The sequence below is a fragment of the Urtica dioica genome, chromosome 8, assembly GCF_054948205.1.
Source record: "Urtica dioica subsp. dioica isolate 48M chromosome 8, U.dioica_male_clone48M_v1_H2, whole genome shotgun sequence".
NCBI lineage: Eukaryota > Viridiplantae > Streptophyta > Magnoliopsida > Rosales > Urticaceae > Urtica > Urtica dioica.
The window spans coordinates 2,973,966-2,998,531 of record NC_142763.1 but is presented as its reverse complement, the minus strand read 5'-3'; the positions used below and the strand labels follow the sequence as shown (position 1 = coordinate 2,998,531).

The following is a 24,566-nucleotide window of genomic DNA, read 5'->3' as shown; positions in this document are numbered from 1 at the left end:
TTTTTTAATTATAGTTTTTCCAATTCACATATGATATTACAAAATAATCATTACTGAAAAAGAGAGACGGAGTTAGTGATAAAATAAAGTAAGGTCAAAATGGTATTTCAAGTTAATAAACTAGTAAAAATAAATATAGATTTTTTTTAATCAAACATAATTTCATATAGAACTTCAATGCTCTTGTTCGTTCAATCAAAGTGGTTTATTTATAGTGTTCTAATCCCCTCACTGAAACAAAAGAACATGGCATTGGTGCTCTTTGACATTGCTTCATCAGGCAGCAGAAAGAATATTATAAATTAATATAAAAGGAATTCCAATATTGACAAATAAATATGTAGGGTAAAATTACACGATGAGACCATGTAATAATACACGTTCTTACAAAATCCAGCGGAGGCTCAACACCGCGGAGAAACCATTATTGATGCTTTGATACAAGAAGAGAGATTAGACAGCAGTTTCTAAATTAAACTGGAATAAGAAAAAAAATAAAACATATTGCCATCTAAACTTTGCCACCAGGCTTTCACTTCTCTTCTCTTCTCTTCTTTTCTCTTCTTTTCTTCAGACATAACTGCGATCGGAGCTTTCTTACTTGGGTCGTCTCCGATAAGGATAAAGAATGTCATCCAAACTCGCTTTTACGTGATTGCAAACCCTGTTCACATTCCTAGCCACACCCGATGCTACCAAAACTGCGTTTCTCTTAAACCTAACCCCATAATACCGGTCATTACTATTAGGCTCATCCAGACTTGAGAATTTAATTGATGAACTTGATGATATAAATCACTTGCCTGTTCAGGTATTCCTCTCCTGGAGAATGAGCTGGTTTGTGGATTCGAGGCTGAGGAATCGAACCAGGCCGATAATTTTCTAGAGGGAGGTAAAAACAGAGAGAATCGAGATCTCAGCGGTTTATTAGGGGATATTGATAAGATACAAATAATAACACATCAAATTTGGTTTCTAAAAGTGTTGTAATTTTAAAAAATATGACTTGTTGGACCAAAATACTCCAAACGACAAAAAAAAGAAGAAAAAAGCGTCCAAGTGCGTGCAATGAAAAATGTATCCAGCAGTATGGGGCGACAAGGCTCAAATGATCATATAGTTTTCGAATGTTTCGACACTAATGGGATAGAAACAAAATTTTACGTGTTACTGGTCATATTTTTCCAAATTTCTTGCCACAGACAAAAAAAAAAAAGGTAAACGGGCTCTGGTGTGGTATTGGTATTATTAGAGTTTTAGCCACTTTTTTTTTTTTTTTTTTTTTTTTTTGAGGAAAGTTTTAGCCACTTAACCAGTTCATTTTTCAACTCAAAACACCGCATCCATGAAATTTAGCTTTGAAGAAAATTAGACATTTTCCAAGAATAAAAGAGGAAATTAAAAAAGCTGTCTACCTTCAGTTTTCTGAGCATGAGCAGCTGACTGAGTCTGACTCTCGGCCCTTTTGTCCAGCAATACCTAATGAACAAGAGTTAGGTTATGCGAGTGGAAATTGTCTATTCATTTTATTTATTAAGATTTTTTTAGCAACTTCAGAGAGTATCTGAACTATTACCTGAGTGGTATTTTGGTCCATAAATTAATTTTTGGAGCAAAGTGGTCCTCAAGCTATTACTTATGCAACATTTTAGTCTTTTTCATAATACTAAATATATATAAAACAAAAAATTATTTTGATAAAATTCAAAACCAAAAGAGCTTAAAACTTAGTCCAAATATTCAAGATTGATCAAGTATTATTTAGTGTTTTTACAATCAGAATAATTTTGAAGTTTGTAAATATGTTTTAAGCTGTTTATTGTTGTATTTCGTCAATTAAATTTTTATACATAAAGGACTAGGATGCTACAAAATCAACAGTTTCCGATCATTTTGCTCCAAACATTTGCTGTATTTGCGCAGTTTATTAAAACGGGACTGACAGCTTATCATACAGTCAAATGTCCAACGTTTACACTCATTTTAAAGAGCATAAGACCGACAGAATGGTCTCAACATTCCACAAAAAACAAAATACTATGAAGATGAAAACTTGTAAAAGGCAAAAACTTTGAACTTTCAACTTCAATTAGACCATAAATGAAAACTTTTGAGATGGTTTTACCTCGAGTCCGACGCAGAATGGGAGTTCTGCTTGCTTGCTCCGCGGATCGTTCGGAGACAAACCTTTTTTATCCAAGAACACCGAGTAACCCAAGCAAGCATACCTGAAATCCGAGAGGCTTCGACCCTCTTTAGAAGCTTCCAACTCGGTTTCTCCTACAATGTACCCTGGTACTGAAAAAAACCATTTATAGTCCGTTTGAAGAATATTTCATAACATCATGAAGTCTAGTCCAGTGTCGTAACGCATAGTGAAACAAAAGAGCCACTTTACTTTCTGACCATTATTAACAAAAAAAAATTAGGTAAATGGCCAACTAAAATATTTGGCATCGCTATATAGCCAACGTTTCATAAATCTTAGGTAAATAGTCATAAAGATGACATGGCCTAATAAATGTAAGTGGCTATTTATTTAAAATTTAAGTCTGTAAATATATGAAAGTGACTATTTACCTAAGATTTACGTACGTTGGCTATTTAGCAATGTCATACTGCAAATGTGGCTATTTAACTAATGGACCATATTAACAAAGAAAACAAACTTCGGTGACCTTGTTTAACCCAAATCTCTTATTTGCATTGAAATTAAATTATTTCTGAAGAAACTAAAACAGAATAATAAAAAAAAGCAGGGGAAAGAAAGCTTCAGCTAGGCCGAAGATGAATACAATCCAGATAGAACTCGGCCAGTCTCGTATGAGATCTGTGATACAAACCGGTATTTTTTAATTTAATTTAAATATAAACGAAACGAAATACGATAAATGGTCGATATCGGACATTCGAGAGGTCCGTGCTCTCCGACTAGGATTTTTCTTCGTCGCTCTTGTCTCTCTCGTGCCCAACTATCATGATCATATTATTCTCTACTAAACCTTTGTTACCAAGGAGCTACCCAAAAAATCTTTTTATTGGGAAAAATTGGCTTTCAAAATAACCACGAAGATGGGAATATCCTGAGTATACGATCATCGACTTAACCGAAATTCTTCAGCACCGGAAAAAGCCACATTCTTCTTCTTATTCGGCGCCTCTAAGAACTCCTTTTTTGACAGATTTTGGGACGGCCTAACTCTTCCAGAATCCTACTGATTCGAGGTAATACCCAAAAAATTGACGGAGGCTTTGATCCGATGGAGATGAGTTTTTTTATTTATTTATTTATTTTTTATTTGCTTTAAAAAATCTATTAGTTTCGGGATTGAACTTGTGATTAACTTTTATTTCATGAAGATCTAAGAAGACATATTGGGTGGGAAGAGTCATCCAATTAAACATTTTCCCAATCAGTTTCGGATACAAGAACGAGCAAATTGAAGCGACCACTTTTTCGCCCCAATAATCACAAACACAAAAGCAGCGATTATCGTGAAGACCAGAAATACAAATTGAAAATTGAAGACACGAGAGAGTTTACCTTGGTGTAGTGTTCTCGAGAGTCCAACACAAGTGGGGGTTTTGGATTTGGATTTCTGAATGGAAGAGTAATAGAGACATCCTTTGCATGATTTTCCACTCAATTCTGTCACCGCACGATTCTTGTTCTCCTTGTTAATGTTATTCGGGTTTTCAAGCTTCTGACTTTCGATTCCTTCGTTTTCCATGGCGTTTCTGTTCTGTCTTCGCTTTGCGGTTTTCTCTCTTCAAGTAATACTGATTTTCATTCCGAGACTTTACCTAACTCAGAGAGAGAGAGAGATTTTGCCCATATTTTGTTTTCTAAAATGTGCCAACTACTAATGTCGTATGTTTTCGTCTAAAAAAATCGTTGTTGGGACACGCGGCATGGTTTTCGTTTTATCGTCGTTTATTTTTGTTTTTGATTTTCACAGTTCTGGAATTTTTTTTTGTCGTTTTTGCTGATCATTGTCGCTTTTCTCTTAAAAATTAAGCCAATTCTACGTTTCAGGCGATTCAAATAGGACCGTCAAACTCATCTATATATAAATAATACAACCTCGTGTTTAATTTGATAAATTTCTTGATAGTTTTCCAAGTGAGGGGGGAATATTAGGAAAATGATAAAATATACTGTAATCTAACTATCTTGCTGTTTTTTTTTGTTTTTTTTTTTTATAAATATAATAATTTATTTTCACTGTAATTCGAACTCGACAAACATAGAAATGTTTTTGAACCTGGAACTCTAGTATGATCTTGGTGACTTATTAACGGTTGGAATATATTGAAAGTTTGCACAGGAAGGGCTATTCATTAATCACTACAGTAGATATAAATTATCAGCTGATATTTCATCATAAACATTCATCAAAATTGGTGCAACCCTGCACAGTTCTATAACCTATAAAAATAATACCCGTTTAAACTTTTAAAAAAGCAACAATACATTCAACAAAATTAAAGGGTGGTATGTTAAGAAACGTCCTTTCCCAAGTGTAGAGATAATCGCAAGAAGCACCGTTTTTTGCAGTACCAGCTCTCATGGCAAAAAATACTAAAAAAAACTCAGCAATATCTCTCCATCTATGTTTTCCTGTTTACATGGCACAAATCGATATCATGAGCCAGAGAAGTATAATTAACAACATGGAATCAAGAGAATTTAACTGACCTTTGTAATCGTCGCTTTCTTGAGTTAGCAACACCTAAACATTCTTTGATCTCTTCCTCCTCCAAAAGCTTTTCATTATCAACTTTTAATAGATTACACGAATCAATACACGATCGAGACTCAAGCACGTCTAGTTTCTCTTTGTTGTCTTTCATTAGAACGAACGCTGTTCAATAAAAAAAAAAATGCAATGCAATGCAAGTGAGATTACAATGCAAGTGTAATTTTAGGATATTCATAATAAAAAGAAACACAACCTACATTCAACACTTTCAAAGTAATTTTAAGACTCTCAACTAGCGCCCAATCGTCTCTAGGCTTACGAGAGAATTTGATTACCAATCAGTTTCATAATTTAATACGTAGTCCAGCTGTACAGATCAATATCTACTTTGTCTTCATAACATTCATGGGTCCTAATAAGCAAAGTTAGGGAGATCGATGAAAGCGTCAAAACTATTTCTTGACAATTCGGATCAACTTTAAGACCCCGAATTAGGGCACAATTAGTAATTTACTGTCTTAGTAAGACTCTACTTGTGTTCATGATATTCACGGATCCTATAAAAAGGACTATTTCTTGACAATTATCAATATCATTCCATTCATCATGTTCTTGCTTTAGAATGACATACCAAGAGCCCGAAGCAGCTTCAAATCGAACTTTTGAGCATACTTTTCATGTTTAATCATTTTCGGGTGTTGGACTGCCAGCATTTTCAAGCTGATAATCATATCCTGCACCAAATTATTAATGTTATTCATCACTAAGCATACAAAAACAACAAAATCTGTGAAGTACTTACAAGCTCGGATTCAGACAAGGAACAAAGCCAGCTCAGATCTTCGAGGCTGTTAGTCTTCAAAATTTCTTGAAATTGATCTGTTTCGCCTCTACGGCGGCTATTCACTTTAATTCTGGAGCTTTCAATTTGCTTTTCCATTTATCCTATTTGTATAATGTTTTCAATTTTCATATGAATGACAGATAAGAGAAAGCATAATGAATTCAAAGGGCTTAAAAACACGAACATAAAATAAAGACGAGTATTAATCCTAATGTAGTGGAAGTAAACAACAAACCGAAATTCTGGAAATCAATAAAACAAATAATAAAAAATACCTGGTTTCGTCAGGGACTTGAGAGCTTCGTCGAGTTCAGAGCGTGAGAGAGATGCCGAGAAGAAGAATATATAAGAAATCGATTATTCAAAAATGCCAGTACTAGAAAGAGTAGGGTTTTTGGGCTATGATCCAGAATCAGAGACGCAGACACGTAGACGGCGCGGTGACTCACGGCGGAGAGAGAAGCCTAGACGAAGAGCGATGGTCGGCGACGGAGACCAAGCGGGAGAGAGATATCTGGAAGATTAGTCGAGCGTGAAATCTCATGGAAAATTTTGTTTTCTGTATAAATTCTCTTTGGTACATGTCGGCAATTTGAAATATATGTAAAATTAAAAAAAAAAAAAATACCCTTCTAATAGAAATGTTATGTAAATAATATTTATTTTTGGGAATAAAAAGATAAACTTGATAGTAGAAGAAATAAAATAAATAAAAGACAACAACAATATTATAAACGGAAAAGATGAAGACAAGACAAGACAAGACAGGAAGAACATTATTCTCATAGGTCTCGGAATCGACGAGCAATTTAACTCACAAGATACAACGACGGAATGAAAAGAGTTTTGCACCAACATAACTTATCCGGTGAACTAAACCTGTAACAGAACCAACCACCGCACTACAATAGAAAACAAATAATTTCGGAGATAAAGAAATAAGAAGAGAGAATATGTGTTTCTCAGTTGAGTTTCGAATGAGAGCAAATGTCTCCTTTTATAACCTTAGGGTCTGAGCGGTTACACCTAAGAACCATTCAAAACCGACAAGGTATTATGACATTTGAATGCATTAACACACAATAATGTAGAAATCTTCCTTTTACTTTATTTATCAAATTTCACTTTGATGGACACATAGACAACCAAACTTCTCATTCTTATATGTACATTATAAAAGAAAAAACGACACAAAATAGAATGGCAAACGACATTGGCTTTACTGTTTTTTTTTTTTACATATACATATTAAAAAATAAATGACATAAAAAAGAATCGGATACGAAATTGAATTTAATGTCATTTATACATATGCATAATAAAAGGGAAGCGACATAGAAAAATAATTGGAAACGATATTGAATCTACTGAGCGTTTATACCAAAGATTGAAATATTGTTACCGATGTCGCATCGGAACTCAGATTTATGGGTATATACCAGGATATACCAAAAGTTTATCGGGGTATCTCATAAAGAAAAAAGTAAACTGTACCGATGAATTTCACGTTATTGAAAGAGTAAATCGGTGAATACCGAATTTATCGAATGATTTCCAATGAACAAAATAAGTACAAAGACGTATTATTAATAATACTATTAAGATAAACAAAAAAAATATTAATATTTAATATATTATATTTACATACTGTTAAATAATTAAATGATAAATTTAAGAGTTTACAATTACTAAATTTGTCAATTATTAATTTTTTATTAATGTTGAAAGTTGATTAACAAACAAAATAAATAAAAAATAAAAACATATTAAAGAATAAAAGAAAGAAACCAAATCATGACCATCAAACCAAACGAATAATATTGTACATCATACATACAGCAAAAAGTACATGCGTGTATATAACTTGCAATACAATCAAAAGCAAAATTTTCTTTACATGCGTGAATGTGGGATGCAATATAATCAAAATCAGACATTTATACAACTTTCAAAAAACCCCACATCGAATAAACAACTCTAAACCAAGCTTATAAATGATTATAAGTAAAGAAAAACAAACCCCTCTAATCACTCAAGGGGCTAGACAATTAAGTCACTTTTAAATGCCTTTTGAGCCAATTTTCACGAACTCTAATTTACCGAAAAAGATATTGACTTTACTGTCATTTATACAAGTTTACATATAGTAGTATGTATGTTTATTTTAGAAAAAAAAAAATGTTGCAACTAGCCAATCCCATGGTTTTTTTTTTTAAATTTTAGCCAAAGTTTCATTTTATGAAAAAAATAGTTCATCAGATCCGCAATAAATAAATTAATTAAAAAGTAAATTTAATATACTATTTAGTTGATAAATTTACTGCAGGCCGTGAGCTAATTTCATAAAATCAAATTTTGACTATTTTTAAAAAAAGAGTGTGCTATTGACTATTGGCCTAATTACTAATTTATTTTATGTTTATACCAATAGTGGGATAAGTTCGAAAGCCTTTTTTTTCTCAAATAGAAAATGAAGTAATGAAGAGTTTCAAACTAATGTCTTGGTCACAATAGTTCTCAGTATTTTAATCATTCGTAAAAATATAGATATATTTTTAAATCTGAAACTCACGTGAAGTAACAACTTAAAACACAATAAAAAAACGTAATTAAATTATCTTCTTAAAATTTATAACTAATATACATTAATTCATTGTTTTTAGAGTTAGAACATAGCTAATTAACTTTAATATCAAATTTATAAATTATTGTATTTGATAAATATGTTTCAAGTTCCTTACGCGATTTGATAAGACTTCACTAAATAGTTTAATATTAAACGAAAAAAAAAAATACGACTATAAAAAAAAAAAAAAAAAAACCTTGTTTAGGGACAGCACAATGCACAAAAAAGGCTTTTCATTTGAGAAATTTCATTAATTGGGCTTAATAAGCCATTAAATATCAAGATTAGATCCTAATGTTTAAAAATATCTAAATATGGACTTTTGGACCAAAATATCATTGATTAAAAAAACTCATATTTTTCCTCTCATTTTCATCACAATTCTTTTCATTTTCGAATTGGTCGAGCTCATCGTACGGCATCGTATCTCATCGTACGACATCGTACGGCATCGTATCTCATCGTACGACATCGTACAGCATCGTACGATATCGTACATTATAATGTGTATGAATTTTATCGTACATTATAATGTATCGTATCGCATCGTACGACATCGTACATTATAATGTACGATAAAATTCATACACATTATAATGTACGATCCTAGCGCAACCAATTCGAAGATGAAAAGAATTGTGATGAAAATGATTTGAAAATGAGAAAAAAAATATGAGTTTTTTGAATCAGGGGTATTTTGGTACAAAATGTGTCCAAAAATCCATATTTAGATACTTTTAAACATTATGGTCTAATCTTGATATTTAATGCTTATTAAGCCCAATTAATGAAATTTCTCTTTCATTAATCAGCAAGAGAGAGAAAAATGTTAACAAAACGGAATTCAAAACAATTATAGTTGAAAGTTGAAACTCAATTTTATTGATTATTTTTGGTAGCTGGCTAACCTTGGCCTTTCTAAAGATCAAATAACAAATCCATTTCACAGTCGAGATAAATTAACATCTAATATTTCATCTTCAAATTGTAAACCAAATACACTAAAATATAACTAAAAATTGGCGAGCTGCTACACTGCACAGTTCTATAACCTTGAAAAAAAAAAAAAAAAAAAAAAACTTTGAAATTTAGAAAACTATACATTCAACAAAATTCAGAGGGTGGTGGTGTGTTAGACTCAGCATCAACATCATAATCTATAAAATTAGAAGGAACTCCCTTTGGTTTCTCTCATCAAGTGTGGAGATAGTCACAAGAAGCTCCTTTCTTGCAATGCCCACTCTCGTGAAACTTACACACTCTCTGCCCTCTGAACGGAGGCCTCGACCCGCCACCGCCACCGCCACCGCCGCCGCCACCGAATGGCGGTCTGTTGTTCCACTGATTTCCACCGCCATAGCCGGAATCTTGATTGCTCCCGAACCTGTCCGAGCCGTGGCTCCTCTCCGGTCCCCATCCGCCTGCCGGGTTCCCGTTCCCCGGCGGCCCCCACCCCTGGCCCGCCGTATTCATGGCCGGCGGCGGGCCCCACCCCGGGCCGGGCGCCGGCGCCGGGTTCGGGCCCGGAGGCGGACCCCACCCCGAGTTTCCGGGGGGGACTCCCCAGTTCGCGTTCGGGTTCTGCGGTGGCGGACCCCACCCCATGTTCTGGTTCGAGGGCACGGGGGCTGGGCCCCACCCGGGGTTCTGGGGCGGAGGAGCGGTCGGTCTCCAAGGTTCGGATGACGGAGCCGCCACTGCCGTTGCCGGAAAATTATTCCCGCCCTGAGGGGCGTCGTTCCAGTGGAGGGCGTTGTTCGGTTGTTCGACGTTCTGGGCCGCCGGAGGCGGAGCGGAGGCGACTCTCCATGGCTGGTGGTGCTGGGATTCGCCGGCGGGGGTCGGGGTCGACACCATCATCTCCGGTTTGACCCACCCTTGAGTCTCAGCTGGAGGGAGATGGCTCGCCACCGACTGAACCAGGCTCTGCAGATTCGACACCACGCTCTGAATGTCGTGGTTCAGAACCGGGGCCGAGTTCGGCTCGGGATTGGCCGACCATCTGCTCTCGCGGGGTTGTTGGGCCTTGGGTGGGCCCGCGGGGTTCTGAGTCTGAGACGGGGTGGGAGACGGGAGATTCGTCGAGGAGGCCCATTTTTCGGAAGAAGAATGCTTCGGGATCTCGACCGGCTTCGGAGGAGTTATCGCCACCTTCCCTGTGAAAGAACCGGTTTCGTTTTGAGATCTCCAGCTTTCTGCCCCGGCTTGAAGCTTGTTCGACTGCAGCGGCGATGGGTGTGCTATGTTCTGTGATAACTGAGACTGAGGCTTGTCTTTCTGGATTTTTCCATCTAACACGTCCGTCAAAGCTAGCGAGTCCTCGTCTGGGTTCTCGGTTTGTTTCCAAATCGTGAGATTCGCCGGGAAATAACCGGTGGCGTTCCATTTTCGTAGCTGCACAATGGAAAACGGTCCCTGGGTTTTTCCAGACGGGTCCTTGTAGTTCCAGACTTTCTCAGATTCGTTGATTTTAGGAGCCGGTTCGGAAACTCCCGTCGAGACAGCCTTGTTTTCTAAGTGAGATGATTCAGACCGAGCGCTCCTTGAACCTGTTTGTTTGTCCCAATTATTCGATTGTTGCAACTCTCTGTCTCTTCCGTTGTTCCACAGATCGTTTGCTATCTCACCAGCTCCGGTATTTTCCTTCACTTTTGCAGAGAACCCTCTACCAGAAAAGTTCCTGCTTAGTTCGGGACTTGGGCTGGAATTGGAATAGCTCACGTTCCTGCTCAGTTCCGGACTTGTGCTGGAATGGGAATAATTCATGTTCCTGCTTCGTTCCGGACTCCTGTTGGAATTGGAATAATTCATATTCCTGCTTCGTTCCGGACTTCTGCTGGAATTGATATAATTCATGTTCCTGCTTCGTTCCGGACTTGTGGTGGAATTGGAATAACTCCTGTTCCCACTCCAAGCCTCACTAGATCCGCCTTTCCGGGGAGAAATTGGCTCTCTTCCTCTCCTGCCAAAGCTAGAGCTTCTCGACTTTGCGAAGCTTTCTGCGTAAACATGTATCGTATGATCATAAGGGTTGTGTGTAGTTTTTCTTTTCTCAACCATGGGTAGTTACTTAAGTTGGTTAGCAAATAAATTATGTGGAGGAGAAAGTAAAACAAACAGACCTCGTTTTTTATCATCTGCTTCCTCTTCTTCGGACTCGAAACTTGGATCCATCTTTGGGTCCGTATGAATTTCTGGAATTTCTTCTAATCTGCGTTGGCGTTCCTCTTGGGACTTCAGAAGTTGCAATTTTTCAACACATTCTCTGAGTGTGAAGTTCAGTCAAGGACTGCACAAATATGTCTAGATGCACAAGTTCTACAATACTACTTCTCATGGGGTCCGGGTTTAGCTGTCACGTTAGATATATGCGGTAATAATAATCCAATTGTATGTATTTTTGAAGATTTTGCATGCCATTAAGACCCAGCAGGTAATAAGCTACTACCTAGAACAATTTTAAAATAAACAACAAAAAGGATATTCCTTCTTCTTTCCGAGATCACTAGCCCGATCACGAAGATGGCTAAACCGCACAATTTCAGACTCCAGCCACTGCATGAGATCAATAAATAAATTATTATAATCATCAAAACATTAATACACAAAACCCTGATGTCCAAAAGTAAAGCCAGCGAGAAAAACAGAGGAAATATAGAATAAGTTCACTTCACGCAGAAAGCTAACCATAAAAGTTAGAAACTTTGAGGACAATGGGATCTTAATCTTTTTTTTTTTTTGATGATCAGACACTATTCTTATTATATACACTAAAGATAGAGTCATTATTACTGTTAACTGTTAAGGAATCCTCAAATAAATTTTATGCTTTTTTGTTGTTGTTATTAAGATACAAGAGACAAATAATTACAATAATATTTTTAAAAAAAGGATCTTACATCTTTGACCCTGGCAGCTTGAAGAGCTATCGCTTTTTCTTGAACATCACCCTGTAGAGAAGGTTACAATTCTTTCAGAAGAGTCTTGGGTTACAATAAAAAAAGAAAATGGAAATAATTGAAGACAATATAGCTACCACTCTCAGCCGGTTAATAAGTCCACATTTTATGCTCTGACGCAATCTCTTGCACTCCTCCTGACAATAAGAGGAAAATATTTTGTTATCTTACAGCAGTAAAAAGATAAAGATAAAAATTATAAACAAAGGACGGAATAGACGTTACACTCCATAATCCTAACCTGTACCAACGTTCGGAATTTCTTAGATATAATATATGTCTCTTTTTGTGTGTGTAATTTTTTAATGATATTTGTTTAACAACAAAAAAAAAAAAAAAAAAAAAAAAAAAAGAAGAAGAAGAAGAAGAAGAAGAGGAATCTCGATTAAAATTAAAGGATACATGCACAGACAGTAATTCACTGACCTGTCCTACTTACTATCTATACTCTTTGAAAAAAGCAACAAAATAAGAATTTAAGGCGACAAACTTCAATGCGGTTGTAGGAACTCAGGTATCTTATTCTAGTAAAACCAATGTCATTTGAAAAATAAACATTCATGTTTAAGACCCGATAGACTTTATAGCATTAAGTAAAAAGGTTGGGAAGATATATTACCTCAGTGAACTCTTGATTTGAGATGAGATCCATTGCCACAGTCTCAGTCTTGTTTAAGTTTAATATTTCTAGACATGTATCCGTTGTTTTCTTGCCTACTTTATATGGTTCAGCAGCTTTGGATGTACCTGTTCAAATTATATATAAAAAATTAGGCCATTTAAGATTTAGCTCGTAATAGCTGTAGTGAAAATAGGAGAGAGTAAACCTTATTTTCTTTTTTACTTTACCTACAACTGGGACCAGCCGATACAAGTCCTGCTTTTGATTATTACCGGCAATTCTTATCCTCACAAATGACCCAACAGCTTGATTTTGAAAATTTTCAGCATCGTCAATCAGATCCTCAACCAAGTTACGTCTCAAGTAAATTAAATTAATATTGTGGGTATCAATGGCGGCATAATCATCGAGATTATATTGAGGCCCTTTCGCGTCACCCTTACGGCGACTTTTACGTTTCCTCTCTTTACTCGACTTTCCGGGCGTATCAGAGTTCCCATCGGCCTCCAAATGGCTAGTTTCTGTATCGACGGCATTTCCCTGAAGATTTTCCACGTGGGAGTCCTCTTTTATGAGAAAATGGGACTCGAGCAACTTCAACATTTCGAAATGCCCGACCCGCGGTTTTCCAAAAATGTTCTGTAGCCTCGGGTCACAAATTATCTGGCTCTTCCTGCGAGGATCGCGGAGTTTGTTTCTCTTTATGTACTCCAACAAAAGAGCTTGTACATCGAACTGAGACAGGACCGAGGCATCGCCGTCTCTCATATGCATAACAAACTCCAACAGCTCTTTTGACGCCCAATCGCTACCATCGTCAACTGATATCCCCTCAAACTTAGTGGCTTTTCTTCGCGATTCTTTGTCTTTGGGACGGGCCTTTGCGCGTTTCTTAGGCTTCCTTCTTTTACTGTTGCTAGATCCCAAGTTACCCGATGAGCCATCTGTATCTGAGCCACCAGCGTTGCTTGGGTCGAAAGCTTCGTCAGCTGATTCCTGCTTATTCGTGTGTGAATCGGATCCTTTCCACGGATTTTTGGCATCAGCAATCTCACTTTGTTTCAAGGATAGCTTCTCTTTCAAGTCCGTATAGTAATCTTTGAAGAGATATTCCCAGCTACTCTTGTCGTCAAAATTCACATTGTCCTGCAAAATAATCAATAAAATAAATTAACTAGACTGCGTTTGTCAAAAAAAAAAAAAAAAATGAACTAGACTGCGATGCAGTAAATCAATGGGAAAAGTGAAGTAGGCCTGAATTTATAACTTCAAAGCGCAGACAGAGATGAACACAAACTTCAAAATCACAAAAGGATCTGTTCAAATAAATGTATTAACCTTAGTGTTGAAATAATATACTCAACAAGGGGTTAAAACTGACGATAATGACTAGATATAAACTGACGGAACACCAACTCGTGGATTCTTGTCCATAGTTTTGGAAATGTTGTATAAGCAAAGGCGAATACAAATCCATTCCACTGGAAATTGCACTATTAATAAATAATCAAAATAAGAGTACAATTAAACAAGGAGTGAAAGGCATTAACTCACATTTGCGTTTCCCTCATTCTTCTCAATCAGCTTGACAGTTTTCATGCACGTCTCGCAAAATCCTTTGTTTCCTCGAACACACAATATCGTCCCGCCTTTAACGCACGCCTTACACAGCGAGAAGGTACACGTGTAACACATGTAATATGCATTCTTCCCACAGTTACTACACAAGTGCCAACCTATACATACATACACACACGTGACGAACAAACGTCCATAAATCTAACAAACGTCCTAAATTAATAAGCAAGCATACAGAACGCGAGCTTATACAACAATTCCAATGGCCCTTAGATCGTTTCAGTACTTTGGTCTACATGAAAAACTCGTAAGCTTACCACAATTCCAACGGCCCTTGGATTGAAAGAACGCATCATCCCGATTAACGCACGTGGGGTGGTAGGCCTTAGGGCATCCCCTGAGAAAAAGAAAACAAAATAGCTACAAAAGTTAAATCCCTGACTCAAAATCACTGGAGACACTTGAAACGAAATGGCGTGAAGAAATTACGATTGGACCACCTTCGATCGCAGAGGACGAGCTCGCCGCCGTCGAAGCAAATGAAGCAGACGTCCTCTTCAGTCTTCTTCCGCGACGAGGCTCTCGCCGGAGCCTTGGCGTTCTTCCCTCTCTTCCTCTTCCCGCGGCTCGTCGCCACCTCTTCTTCTTCTTCCTCTGCAACTTCCATGGCTTCAGCCTCGTCTCTGTCCTCATCCATCGCATCCACTGCCTCAGTCTCTTCATCTTCCTTCACACCCTCTTCCTCTTCTTCCTCCTCCTCCGGCGACTCTTCCTCCTCTTCTTCTGCGGCCACGACATCCTTCACTTCTTCCTCATCATCATTTTCCACCTCCGGGGCCGTTTCCTCCGCCACGTCAGCAAGGGCGGTCTCTTCCACAGCCGTTTCGGTCGGCGGGTCATCATCCAAACCGCCTTCTCCGACCTCCATTTCAGTCGCCAAGTCAGCGGACTCGGCTTTGTCCTCCTCGCTCTCCTCTGCAGCCACGTCAGCAAAACCACCTTCATTCGCCGGCGCGATCTCGGTCTCTTCTGAGGCCTTCTCCACGTCATCATTTTCAGGAACGATCTCGGTCTCTTCCTCTGCCGTGTGGTCAGAGAAACCGCCATCTCCAGTTACCATCTCAGACTCTTCCTCCGCCGCTACATCAACTGAACCGCCATCTTCCGGTGCCATCTCGGACTCTACTTCTGCCGCCGCCACCTCAGCGACACCGTTGTCTTCCGGTACCTTCTTGAACTCTTCCCTCGACATCACCGCCACCTCATCGGATCCGCCATCTTCCGGTACCATCCCAGACTCTTCTGCCGCCACGTCATTCAGACCAGGCTTCGCCGGAGCAGCCTCAGCCATCTCCGATGCTCCATCGCCCAAACCGCCATCCACTAAACCGTGATTTATCTCAAACTCTTCTTCCTCATCAGGTATCAGCTTGTTTTCTTCCGACGCCACGTCAGCTGAATCGCTTCTCACAGCCGCCGCCGTCACGTCAGCAGAATCGTCTTCGCCGAGAGTCGATTTGCTTTCTTCCGCCGCCACGTCGGCTAAATTGCTTCTCTCTGGCGTCGCCGCCGGCTCTGTGACGTCATCACATCTGACCTTCTCCGGCACCGTTTCCGACGGCTCTACCATCTCCGACGCATCTACCGTTTCAATAACATCCACCGTCGATTCCTCGGAATTTTTATCATCCTCTCGAACTTCCTTTTCCGAATCCTTCTCTTCCGCGACTTCAATTTCCACTCCGTTATCTTCAACATCATCATCCTTCGCATCCTCTTTCAAATCTGTCTCATCTCCTACAGGCACGTCGGAGCCGACAGTACCGGCCAATTCTCCCGGCGGTTCGCCGCCGAGTCGCTCGTCAAATGGCTCCGCCCGCGGTTCAGGTTCGGGTTGGCATTGAAACTCTGCCACTCGAACTTCCTCGTCCGCTCCGGCGACCGATTCTTTGTTTCCGACCTCGATTCCAGGTTCGCTCACGCTCACCTTCGAAGTCTGGTTTTCTTCTCCGTCCATTTCTCAAGAGGGACGACAACGACGCGAAATCGAATTGGGGATTAGAAACCCTAGAAATTCAGGGGCTAGGGTTTTGGGCTCCAGCGTATTGCTCGATTTCGGTGTCGTTTCTTTATTGTTGTTGTACTGAAATTTCTGGAACGCACAGAAAGAGAGAGGGAAACGGAATGAGACAGTGCGAGATTGCGAGAAGGGGTTTTTGGCTGGGCGAGGAATGGAATGACGAAAATGCCCAAAACTATGTTAGCGTGGCGTTTCTCTGTTTGTGCTCCTTGGGCTATGAAAAAATGGACCGTATCTATTATACCGACTCATACCATAAAAAAAACAAAAACTGGGGAAGTTCCGTAACTATCTCAAATTGACTTGAAATTTTCAAAAATATCTCATGTTTGAAATTATTTTTGGAATACCCCACGAGTTAAATTAGTAGACGACAATACGGAAAGAAACGAGATATTCTTATAATGAGAAAACTCTCATCATTATAAACAAGATGTTCTTCTAATGAGAGTTTTCTGTCAAATGTATATCAGAAAACTCTTCAATGTTTTATATTTTTCACTTAAATAACTACTGTAATGGATGCTTTTATCTAATATGTACCAAAATGAAGGTCTTCTATAGTCTCATTTTTCTATTTCTGGTTACTTACCGTTAAAAAAATAAAATAAAAATAAATAACAATTCAGAATTCTGTATAATTATTAGTGAACAATTTTTTCCAACTTTTTCATCGCTATACTTATTATTTCTTTATCCCTGTCACTTACCAATAAAAACTGGTTACCAAAATTATATAAAATTATTACGCCCCTAGTTTTTGCAAACATTTCACTTTAGTCGTTCTACTTTAGAATATCTACCAAAATTATCAAAGCATGACATTGACATTGCTTGCTAAAGTGGCAAAGATGAATGCATAATGCTGATTTTTTACCGTATTTTATTTCAGAATCAATGAATTATCTTCTTACCAAGGAAACTTCTAAAATTATTTTGCGAAGAAACAAAACAAATTGAATTCCAGTTTCCTCAACATTATTCTTGTACAAGTTCTCTCCGTTTCTTCCCTCAATTTCTATGTTAACCCCCAGTTAACCAGAAGAAAAAAAAAATTAACCATTGCTCTCATCCTCGTGTTCTTACAAGATTTATTCAACTAAAAATACTAATTACCTATGTTGACAAAGGAATAATTATAACATTTAAATTTGACCTATCAGGTGAGTTTGACCCCAACGCCAACTTTCACAAATCTCTATAGTTCAAGCAGATTGCCCATACCCAAACGGTTTTGCCCATAGAATATAACTTTTAAGGACACCAAAGTTAACACTTAATTCGGACTCTCAAATGGGTAAAACCCATTCAAAATAGGTAATCAACTTCTCTTCCCATGATAAGATATACTAAAAGAGAGCACAGAATCTTTCATTGCCAGAAGTTAACCACAAACACGAACTTTTAAATTTCCAAGGCATAATCCTACAAATGCATGTTTACGAAAGCTCTCTCGATTCAACGTCTCTTCCACCCTTAAAGGTCAGAAAAATTGTCGCACCAACTAATCGAACTCGATGCATTCTCTATTTATAACCAACATTTTTTTGTCCCAAGCACAACAAACACAAATAACGCCAAAAACATGACACGAAACAAAACATCCTAAACCGAATCCACATACGTGCATATCATCATTCGAGTTCAAATTCATTAAAAAAAAAAAAAAAAAAACACTCGTAAAATAATCCCCACCCATGTAATCAATCAATCAAACAACACCGAGCGACACGTACATCTACTATTTTTATATCGTCAAAACCTCCTGGAATAGCGTTGGTCCATGAAGCGCCCAGAAGGGCACTCGTAGGCAAAGTGTCCCCGTCCCCCACAGTTGTGACAGGTCATCAACGGACCCACGCAATCCCGGCTCATATGACCCAGCTGCTGGCAGTTCCTACACACAACGTCTCTGTTGTTGAACCCTCCGCCGGAGCCACCGTGGGCGGCGCCGCCGCGAAATCCGGCGAGCCCGCCGGAGCGGGGGCGGTGGTGGTCTCGGTCTCCTCCCTTGGGGCAGTTGCGGGCGAGGTGGCCGGAGACGTTGCAGGTGTTGCAGACGGGGTCGTTGGGGCAGTCTCGGGCGAGGTGACCCGTCTTCCTGCAGTTGTTGCAGGCCTTGTCGTTGGTGCAGTCCACCGCTATGTGGCCGTGCTTGTAGCAGTTGTTGCACAGCCTCGTGTCGCCAGCTGGCATCGCCGGAGCCGAGCAGTCGCGGGCCCGGTGCCCCGTCTTGCCGCACGTGTGGCACACCCCCTCGTTCGGGCACTCGTTCGCCATGTGCCCCGCCTCCCTGCAGTTCCAGCACACCGCCTTCGTCGTACATTCCGCTGCCATGTGCCTGCTTCCAATTTTTTTTTTTTTTTTACGAAGTCATTTTTTTTTATCTCCGGCTTTTCCTCTTTTTACCCATTTCTGTCCTAATCCCTCTTATTTCTAGCTATAAAGACCACTTTAAACGACCGTTGCAAGGTTACAGTACGAGGGAGGAAGGGGAGAGGATTTCGTTTACCCGGGAAGATCGCAGTTGTGACAAACTGCCACGTTTGGGCATTCTCTCGCAAAATGGCCAGGGCGTTTGCAGTTCTTGCACAGACCATCACGACCGCTGAAAAAAAAAAAAGATGTTGAGAGCAACAAAATATGTCAATTTCTTTGTTTTGTTGACTAAATGATGTCATCTCATTTGTGATATAAAAAGGCACTTAAGAAGGTCCCAAATGCAATCTTCCCAGCTATGGCACAAAACAAATGCAAAACCGTCAAAGCAATACATTCACGATAACAAAAAAAAGAGAAAGGATTAGACAGAAAACCTGAAACCCCGTCGCGACTCTCTTCGGTACGGTGAATCACGGTATGAGAACCGATCCGAGCGGATCTTACGATCCAAAGGGCTTCGGCTCCGGCTCCGGCTTCGGCTTTGGCTGTCGGAACTCATCGTCAAACAACTAACCCTTCTTCAACACCAACACAACCACCCCAACCAACAACTTCCTTCCTGTCCAAATCACAACTATACCGGCATTACAACAACACACCCGAGATCACATCCATCATTAAACCATATTCCGTATTCCAAATCCCCTCACTTTCCATCCACAACAGAAACACCATGCCCCCACAAAAACAAAACGAAAGTTTTTCAACACCGAATCCATCTGATTTACAAGCCACACCACTGTTCTCACCACCCAAATTTTCAATTACCAGTTCCTTCAAACACATCCTTCACAAGGACATCAAGCATCTCTGACAAAGAATCAACACTACAGGTACGACCCCAAGATTACATGAGTGTTTGGCACACAGAATGAGTAAATAATGAAAATAGTAAGTTTGAGAAAGAAATAAAAGAAAAGTAGTAATGTTCACACAATATGTAGGACAAAGGCACAACGTGGGTTTCCCCACATAGGCCTGAATCGTCTTTCCAATGTCATTATTTTCCAATAGTCTCTCTCGCGCGACACACGTGCAATGAACAAATTTGGGCAGAGAGCAATATTAGAACAGTAATTTTAACAAGTAAAAAATCTAAGGATAACTTAGTCATAACTTAAATCTAAGATCAGCCTTGAGAGGGCTCAAGGTGAACGGCCAAATAACATTCCTTATACACATCTGAACTATAATCGTGGTTCACTGTGAATTGTACGATACAATCTTGGCAACACATTCAAACTCCCAAAGTATGAATCCTTAATCATTTTAACCATTTCAATCCCATCGATTTCCTTTTCTCATGTTCTTCTAAGCATGTTTCCCTCGGCCTAAACCATTTGCTTCTAACGAAACACATTCCGAATTTACATGAAATTATATTGTTCTAGCGATGAAGCTATAGTAAATGCGGGTGATATTGAAACAGAATTGGCTAGAATTAGGGATAAACAAAATCAAATAAATCGAGATAAAGCACATAAAGACTCGTATTCAAACACGTCTTCCTAATGTAAAATCGATATTTCGGAGTCTAAAACCAGCCTACAACCAAAAAATAGAATAAAACCCCATTGTGGTAAATACAGAAAACAATATATGAATCCGATAATTATATTCGAATCGCGCGAAATAGAACCCTAAGCCTAACAATTGGAAGCATAGGAAAGTAATGGGAAGCGAAATGAGAGAAAAAGACGAGGATAAGTACGAACCTGAGATTTCGCGTCGATAGATTTTACGACGAGATAGAGAGAATGAAAGAAGAAGAAGAAGAAAGTACAGGCGAGCCACTAATAGAAATCAGTTATTACGGTGATGGCAAAGGCGGGTTTTACACCGCAATGACTTGGGCTATTATATGGGCCATTGTACAACGAGCCCAAAACAAAGAACTCTAATTTACAGCACTAATCCCTTTGCAGTACTATAAAAATAGCAGAAATTTAATTAAGACAAAGCGAAGAAGTCATGTGAGACATATGTATAAATTAGGTTATATCTTTAAAATTTGAATAGTTATTTTGATGTAGTTTTTTTCTTTTTAAAATAGTAGATTTTTTTAAATCCCGTATAAGGATAGTATTTTTTCAACTGTAAATAGTTATTTTTAAATCCAGTTTATTGTTATATCCTTATATATATCACACTAAGATTTAATATTGTTTTTACAAATTTTATAAAAATTGGTACACACTTTAAAAAATTGGTCATGCCCTCGGTTTGGTTTGTGGTCAACTGCAGTCGGCAAGAAATCGGGCCATACAACTTCGACTAAAAAAATCAAATCGAACTACATATATATCTACAAATCGACATTAAAAATTAATCATAAATAACCTTATAACACAAATCAAGTCGGTGAGCTTGAAATACGTTAAATGGCGAGAATTATGAAATGAAAGTCGTGCGAATGGTGGCATGCCGTGCGACGACGTGCGGTGGCAGCAGAGTGAGGTCGGGCATGGATTCTCGTCATGTACTCGGTGATATCATGTGAAAGGGAAAGAAAATTGAGTGAGCGAGAAGTTTTAATTTAAAAATAATGAGCCTACATGTATTTTATAAAATAACACGTATTTGCTTTTATTTCTATTTTTGACACGTATTAATTTAATTATTAACTTAGATAAGCTTCATATTGAGTACAAAATTCGTTGAGAAGAATAATGCTAGAGATGTGAAGAATAAATATTTTCCGAGAGCTCTATACAGTCGCAAGTAAATTATTTGGTCATTGATGCTAAAATATTAAATGCAGTATATTAATTAATTTTACATTTCGTACTATTAAGATTTTTTTTTTTTTAAGGCATGTACTATTAATATTTTAGAAAGGACATTTAGATTTGATATTTTAACTTTATTATGACTCAATAGCAAAAGAGCATCAATACTTCTTCCATGGGAAGTGACTTTACACGAGAAGTTTAGAGTTCAATCTCTACGTTTAAAATCACTTAAAAATTATTTCTGGTTATTTTTGCTTGATATTCGGTGTAGCTATATTCTTATTATTAGTATTGTTAATGAAATGAGTTATTAACAACTTGTGACAAAGGCATAGTCATGAGACCCAAGTCCAACTATGATCTTTTATAAAGACTGGCCGCCAAGTTTAATAAAAAGATTCTACTGAAATTGTTCCTAATCATCTGAAAAGGTTTGTCCAAAATATCAAGTTGAAGCCAATTAAAATTTAAAAGCACCCAAAAAAGAGAGAAAAAGGAATTATCTTATCGTCAGTCACGTAAATGCCGTTGCTAAAGCAGTTGGGCAAGGCCAAATATACAGTTGCGTAACAAAAGCTGCAAAAGCTTAAATTTCATCATCACGAAAATATTATTTGTTTTGCAGATAAATTTTATATATATATATATATATATATATATATATATATATATATATATATATTCTCATGTCACGTTTGGGCATGTTTATATTATTATTATTATTATAATATATTAAGTATAATGACGGTACATTAGCGTGTGATCGGTGGCTTGGTGCTACATACGTATATTGTTTGTTTACATGCACATATATTAAATCCAATTTTTGATGTGTTGGTGATAAAGATGCACGTAAACTAAATTTTCATTTATGGATTTCTTCTACTTTTGTTGAAGGTTATTTATTTACATATATTAAATAAAAAATTTGATGGCATAAAATCGATTGCAATCATTCGATGTAAAATTGCACATGCTTGCCAGCTAAAGTATACATAGTAATTGCCTACATAATTATTCAAACGTTATAAAAAATAAATATGATTAAATTACTAGTAAACATTTTCATTCTTACATAATGTGTAAACATTTTGTTAACATTCCCGCCGGTTCTGCACTGTTTGGCCGGTTCCTGGCAAACTAGTTCTCAGAATTCACATTGTCCGAAATTTTAAATTAATTAAAAAAAAACTACATGAAATAACTAAATGATTATTTTTAATTATAATATTATTTAAATAATAAAAAAATAACCTAACTTGTGCATACGTCTCCATGATACAGCGCACAGCGTCTTGAGTTTTTATTATGTTCTTAAATTTTAGAAACTTCAAGTATAATTTTAACGTAAAAAGAGTAGGAGTTTAAATGTGCTATATGTCTAACTCTCCTTTAATTTAATATAAACATATATCATAACAAAAAATGTGTTTGAAAATTTTAGCTTTTTTTGTATATTTATTAATTCATTTTTAAAAACTTTGAAACAAATTTTATAATTTTTCAAAATACTTCAAAAATAAATTTGTAATTTCACTCTAAATAATATTATAAATTGATATCAAGCATATTTTAAACATACAATAACAAATAAAAAAAAGTAACTAAGTATTACCCATAAGGCCATACTAAGTTGTTGGTCATTCACAATGCATATTAAGCTTTGCCGCAATAATATATACAAGTTACATTATTATTCTTAGAGGTAAGAAAAATATCTGGGGAGAAATTTTTTTTTTTTATCGAAATTATCTTGGGAGAATAACTGTCACTTGCTTATGCAACTTGGCGGCACAGAATCTCCACAGAGCCACTGAAACGTTCTGTTCTACTACTCTCTTTATTCTTCACCAAAAAAATAAAAAATAAAATAAAAAAGACCTTCTCATTTGCAATCCCTAATCCCACTTTTATAAACCTGTTTTGTTTTAAGGAAACAACTACTGCAATTCTCATTATTCTTCTTCTTTTGGGCCACAATATATAGCAAATATTATAATTAACAGAAATTAGAAAAAATTACAATTTAAACGTTTGACATTGCTAAATAGCCAACTTTTAATAAATCTTAAATAAATAATCGTAAATAATGACGCGGTCTAATATATGAGGTAATTATTTATCTAAGATTTACGTTGATAAATACATGAAAATTATTATTTATCTAAAATTTACCAAACGTTAGCTATTTAGCAATATCAAACGTTTAAATTGGTTATTTTCCTAATTGACCAATTAATTAATTGTTTTAACGAATAAAGGGAATGCAAATATTTCTATAGATTTCATAGTATCTAAGAAAAAGAGATTCTAATCTTCTTTGAGTGAAGACGAGGTTTCACTTAGCAATTACCAATTAGTAGTAGTACCAATAAAGCTTTGGGATAAATACTTTCGGTTTAAGTTAACAACAAAGAACAAAGTGCCGTATATATACGACTTGTACAACAAGAATGAAGTGACGGAGAGTAGTTTGTCAAGGGGGCTAAATTTTTAAAAAAAAAGCGAGAGGGAATAATACGTAAAAAAACACAATTCAAATTGAATTTAAATAAAAATAAATAATTGAAAGAGGTCATATATCCTCATGGGCATGCGAAGGAACGTGAAGACTAAGAGCATCTTTAATGGTAAGCAAAACAAATATCATATTTGCTTAACTTGCCACATAAGCAATTTAAGCTACAACTAATTTAAGCAAATTTGTTCTCTATTGGTAAGCTAAATCACTATCTTAGCTTAACTTTATCCCACATGTCAATAATTAATATTTTATTATTATATTCTATTCAATTCCCACTTATTAAATAAATAAAAATTAAAAAATTGGTCCATTTTTTTGCTAAGCTAGTAGCTTAGTTAAGCTAGTAGATAAAGTGCAAAACAATGGTAAGCAACTAGTTTACAACTTTTGCTAATTGCTAGCAAGTCTTCACAATTGTTAAGCTACAAACCATTAAAGATGCTCTAAAGGTGCAAC

The 24,566-nt window shown here is 37.2% G+C and overlaps 4 protein-coding genes across 7 annotated transcripts; all 4 read right to left on the bottom strand.

Annotated features, from left to right (window-relative positions):
• Positions 1-302: 302 nt before the first annotated feature.
• Positions 303-3,861, bottom strand: LOC149387285 (altered inheritance of mitochondria protein). Of its 2 annotated transcripts, none has more exons than XM_089623978.1 (5): positions 3,545-3,861; positions 2,126-2,292; positions 1,416-1,479; positions 804-882; positions 303-718 (listed from the first exon to the last, which is right to left on the bottom strand). In XM_089623978.1, exons 1-5 carry the CDS (start codon positions 3,729-3,731, stop codon positions 598-600), a joined length of 618 nt encoding a protein of 205 aa, XP_089480104.1. In that variant the 5' UTR covers positions 3,732-3,861; the 3' UTR covers positions 303-597. The 2 variants fall into 2 exon arrangements, with proteins under 2 accessions (XP_089480104.1, XP_089480103.1); XM_089623977.1 differs by having other exon boundaries at positions 2,126-2,298; positions 3,545-3,859.
• A 451-nt stretch (positions 3,862-4,312) lies between these two features.
• LOC149387284 (uncharacterized) lies at positions 4,313-6,117 on the bottom strand. Of its 2 annotated transcripts, none has more exons than XM_089623832.1 (5): positions 5,823-6,117; positions 5,506-5,648; positions 5,335-5,437; positions 4,700-4,865; positions 4,313-4,621 (listed from the first exon to the last, which is right to left on the bottom strand). In XM_089623832.1, the coding sequence occupies exons 2-5, from the start codon at positions 5,641-5,643 to the stop codon at positions 4,612-4,614; spliced, it is 417 nt and encodes a 138-aa protein (XP_089479958.1). In that variant the 5' UTR covers positions 5,644-5,648; positions 5,823-6,117; the 3' UTR covers positions 4,313-4,611. The 2 variants fall into 2 exon arrangements, with proteins under 2 accessions (XP_089479958.1, XP_089479959.1); XM_089623833.1 differs by having other exon boundaries at positions 5,506-5,643.
• Positions 6,118-9,128: 3,011 nt separating this feature from the next.
• NERD (GW repeat- and PHD finger-containing protein NERD) lies at positions 9,129-16,548 on the bottom strand. Its single transcript, XM_089623976.1, has 10 exons — positions 14,833-16,548; positions 14,650-14,729; positions 14,309-14,490; positions 12,982-13,900; positions 12,752-12,879; positions 12,210-12,269; positions 12,073-12,123; positions 11,658-11,728; positions 11,296-11,444; positions 9,129-11,172 (listed from the first exon to the last, which is right to left on the bottom strand). Exons 1-10 carry the CDS (start codon positions 16,347-16,349, stop codon positions 9,368-9,370), a joined length of 4,962 nt encoding a protein of 1,653 aa, XP_089480102.1. The 5' UTR covers positions 16,350-16,548; the 3' UTR covers positions 9,129-9,367.
• A 1,369-nt stretch (positions 16,549-17,917) lies between these two features.
• LOC149387282 (zinc knuckle (CCHC-type) family protein) lies at positions 17,918-20,666 on the bottom strand. Of its 2 annotated transcripts, none has more exons than XM_089624337.1 (4): positions 20,570-20,666; positions 19,229-19,413; positions 18,925-19,020; positions 17,918-18,753 (listed from the first exon to the last, which is right to left on the bottom strand). In XM_089624337.1, the coding sequence occupies exons 2-4, from the start codon at positions 19,351-19,353 to the stop codon at positions 18,168-18,170; spliced, it is 807 nt and encodes a 268-aa protein (XP_089480463.1). In that variant the 5' UTR covers positions 19,354-19,413; positions 20,570-20,666; the 3' UTR covers positions 17,918-18,167. The 2 variants fall into 2 exon arrangements, with proteins under 2 accessions (XP_089480463.1, XP_089480462.1); XM_089624336.1 differs by having other exon boundaries at positions 19,229-19,681; positions 20,570-20,640.
• Between the last annotated feature and the right edge of the window lie 3,900 nt (positions 20,667-24,566).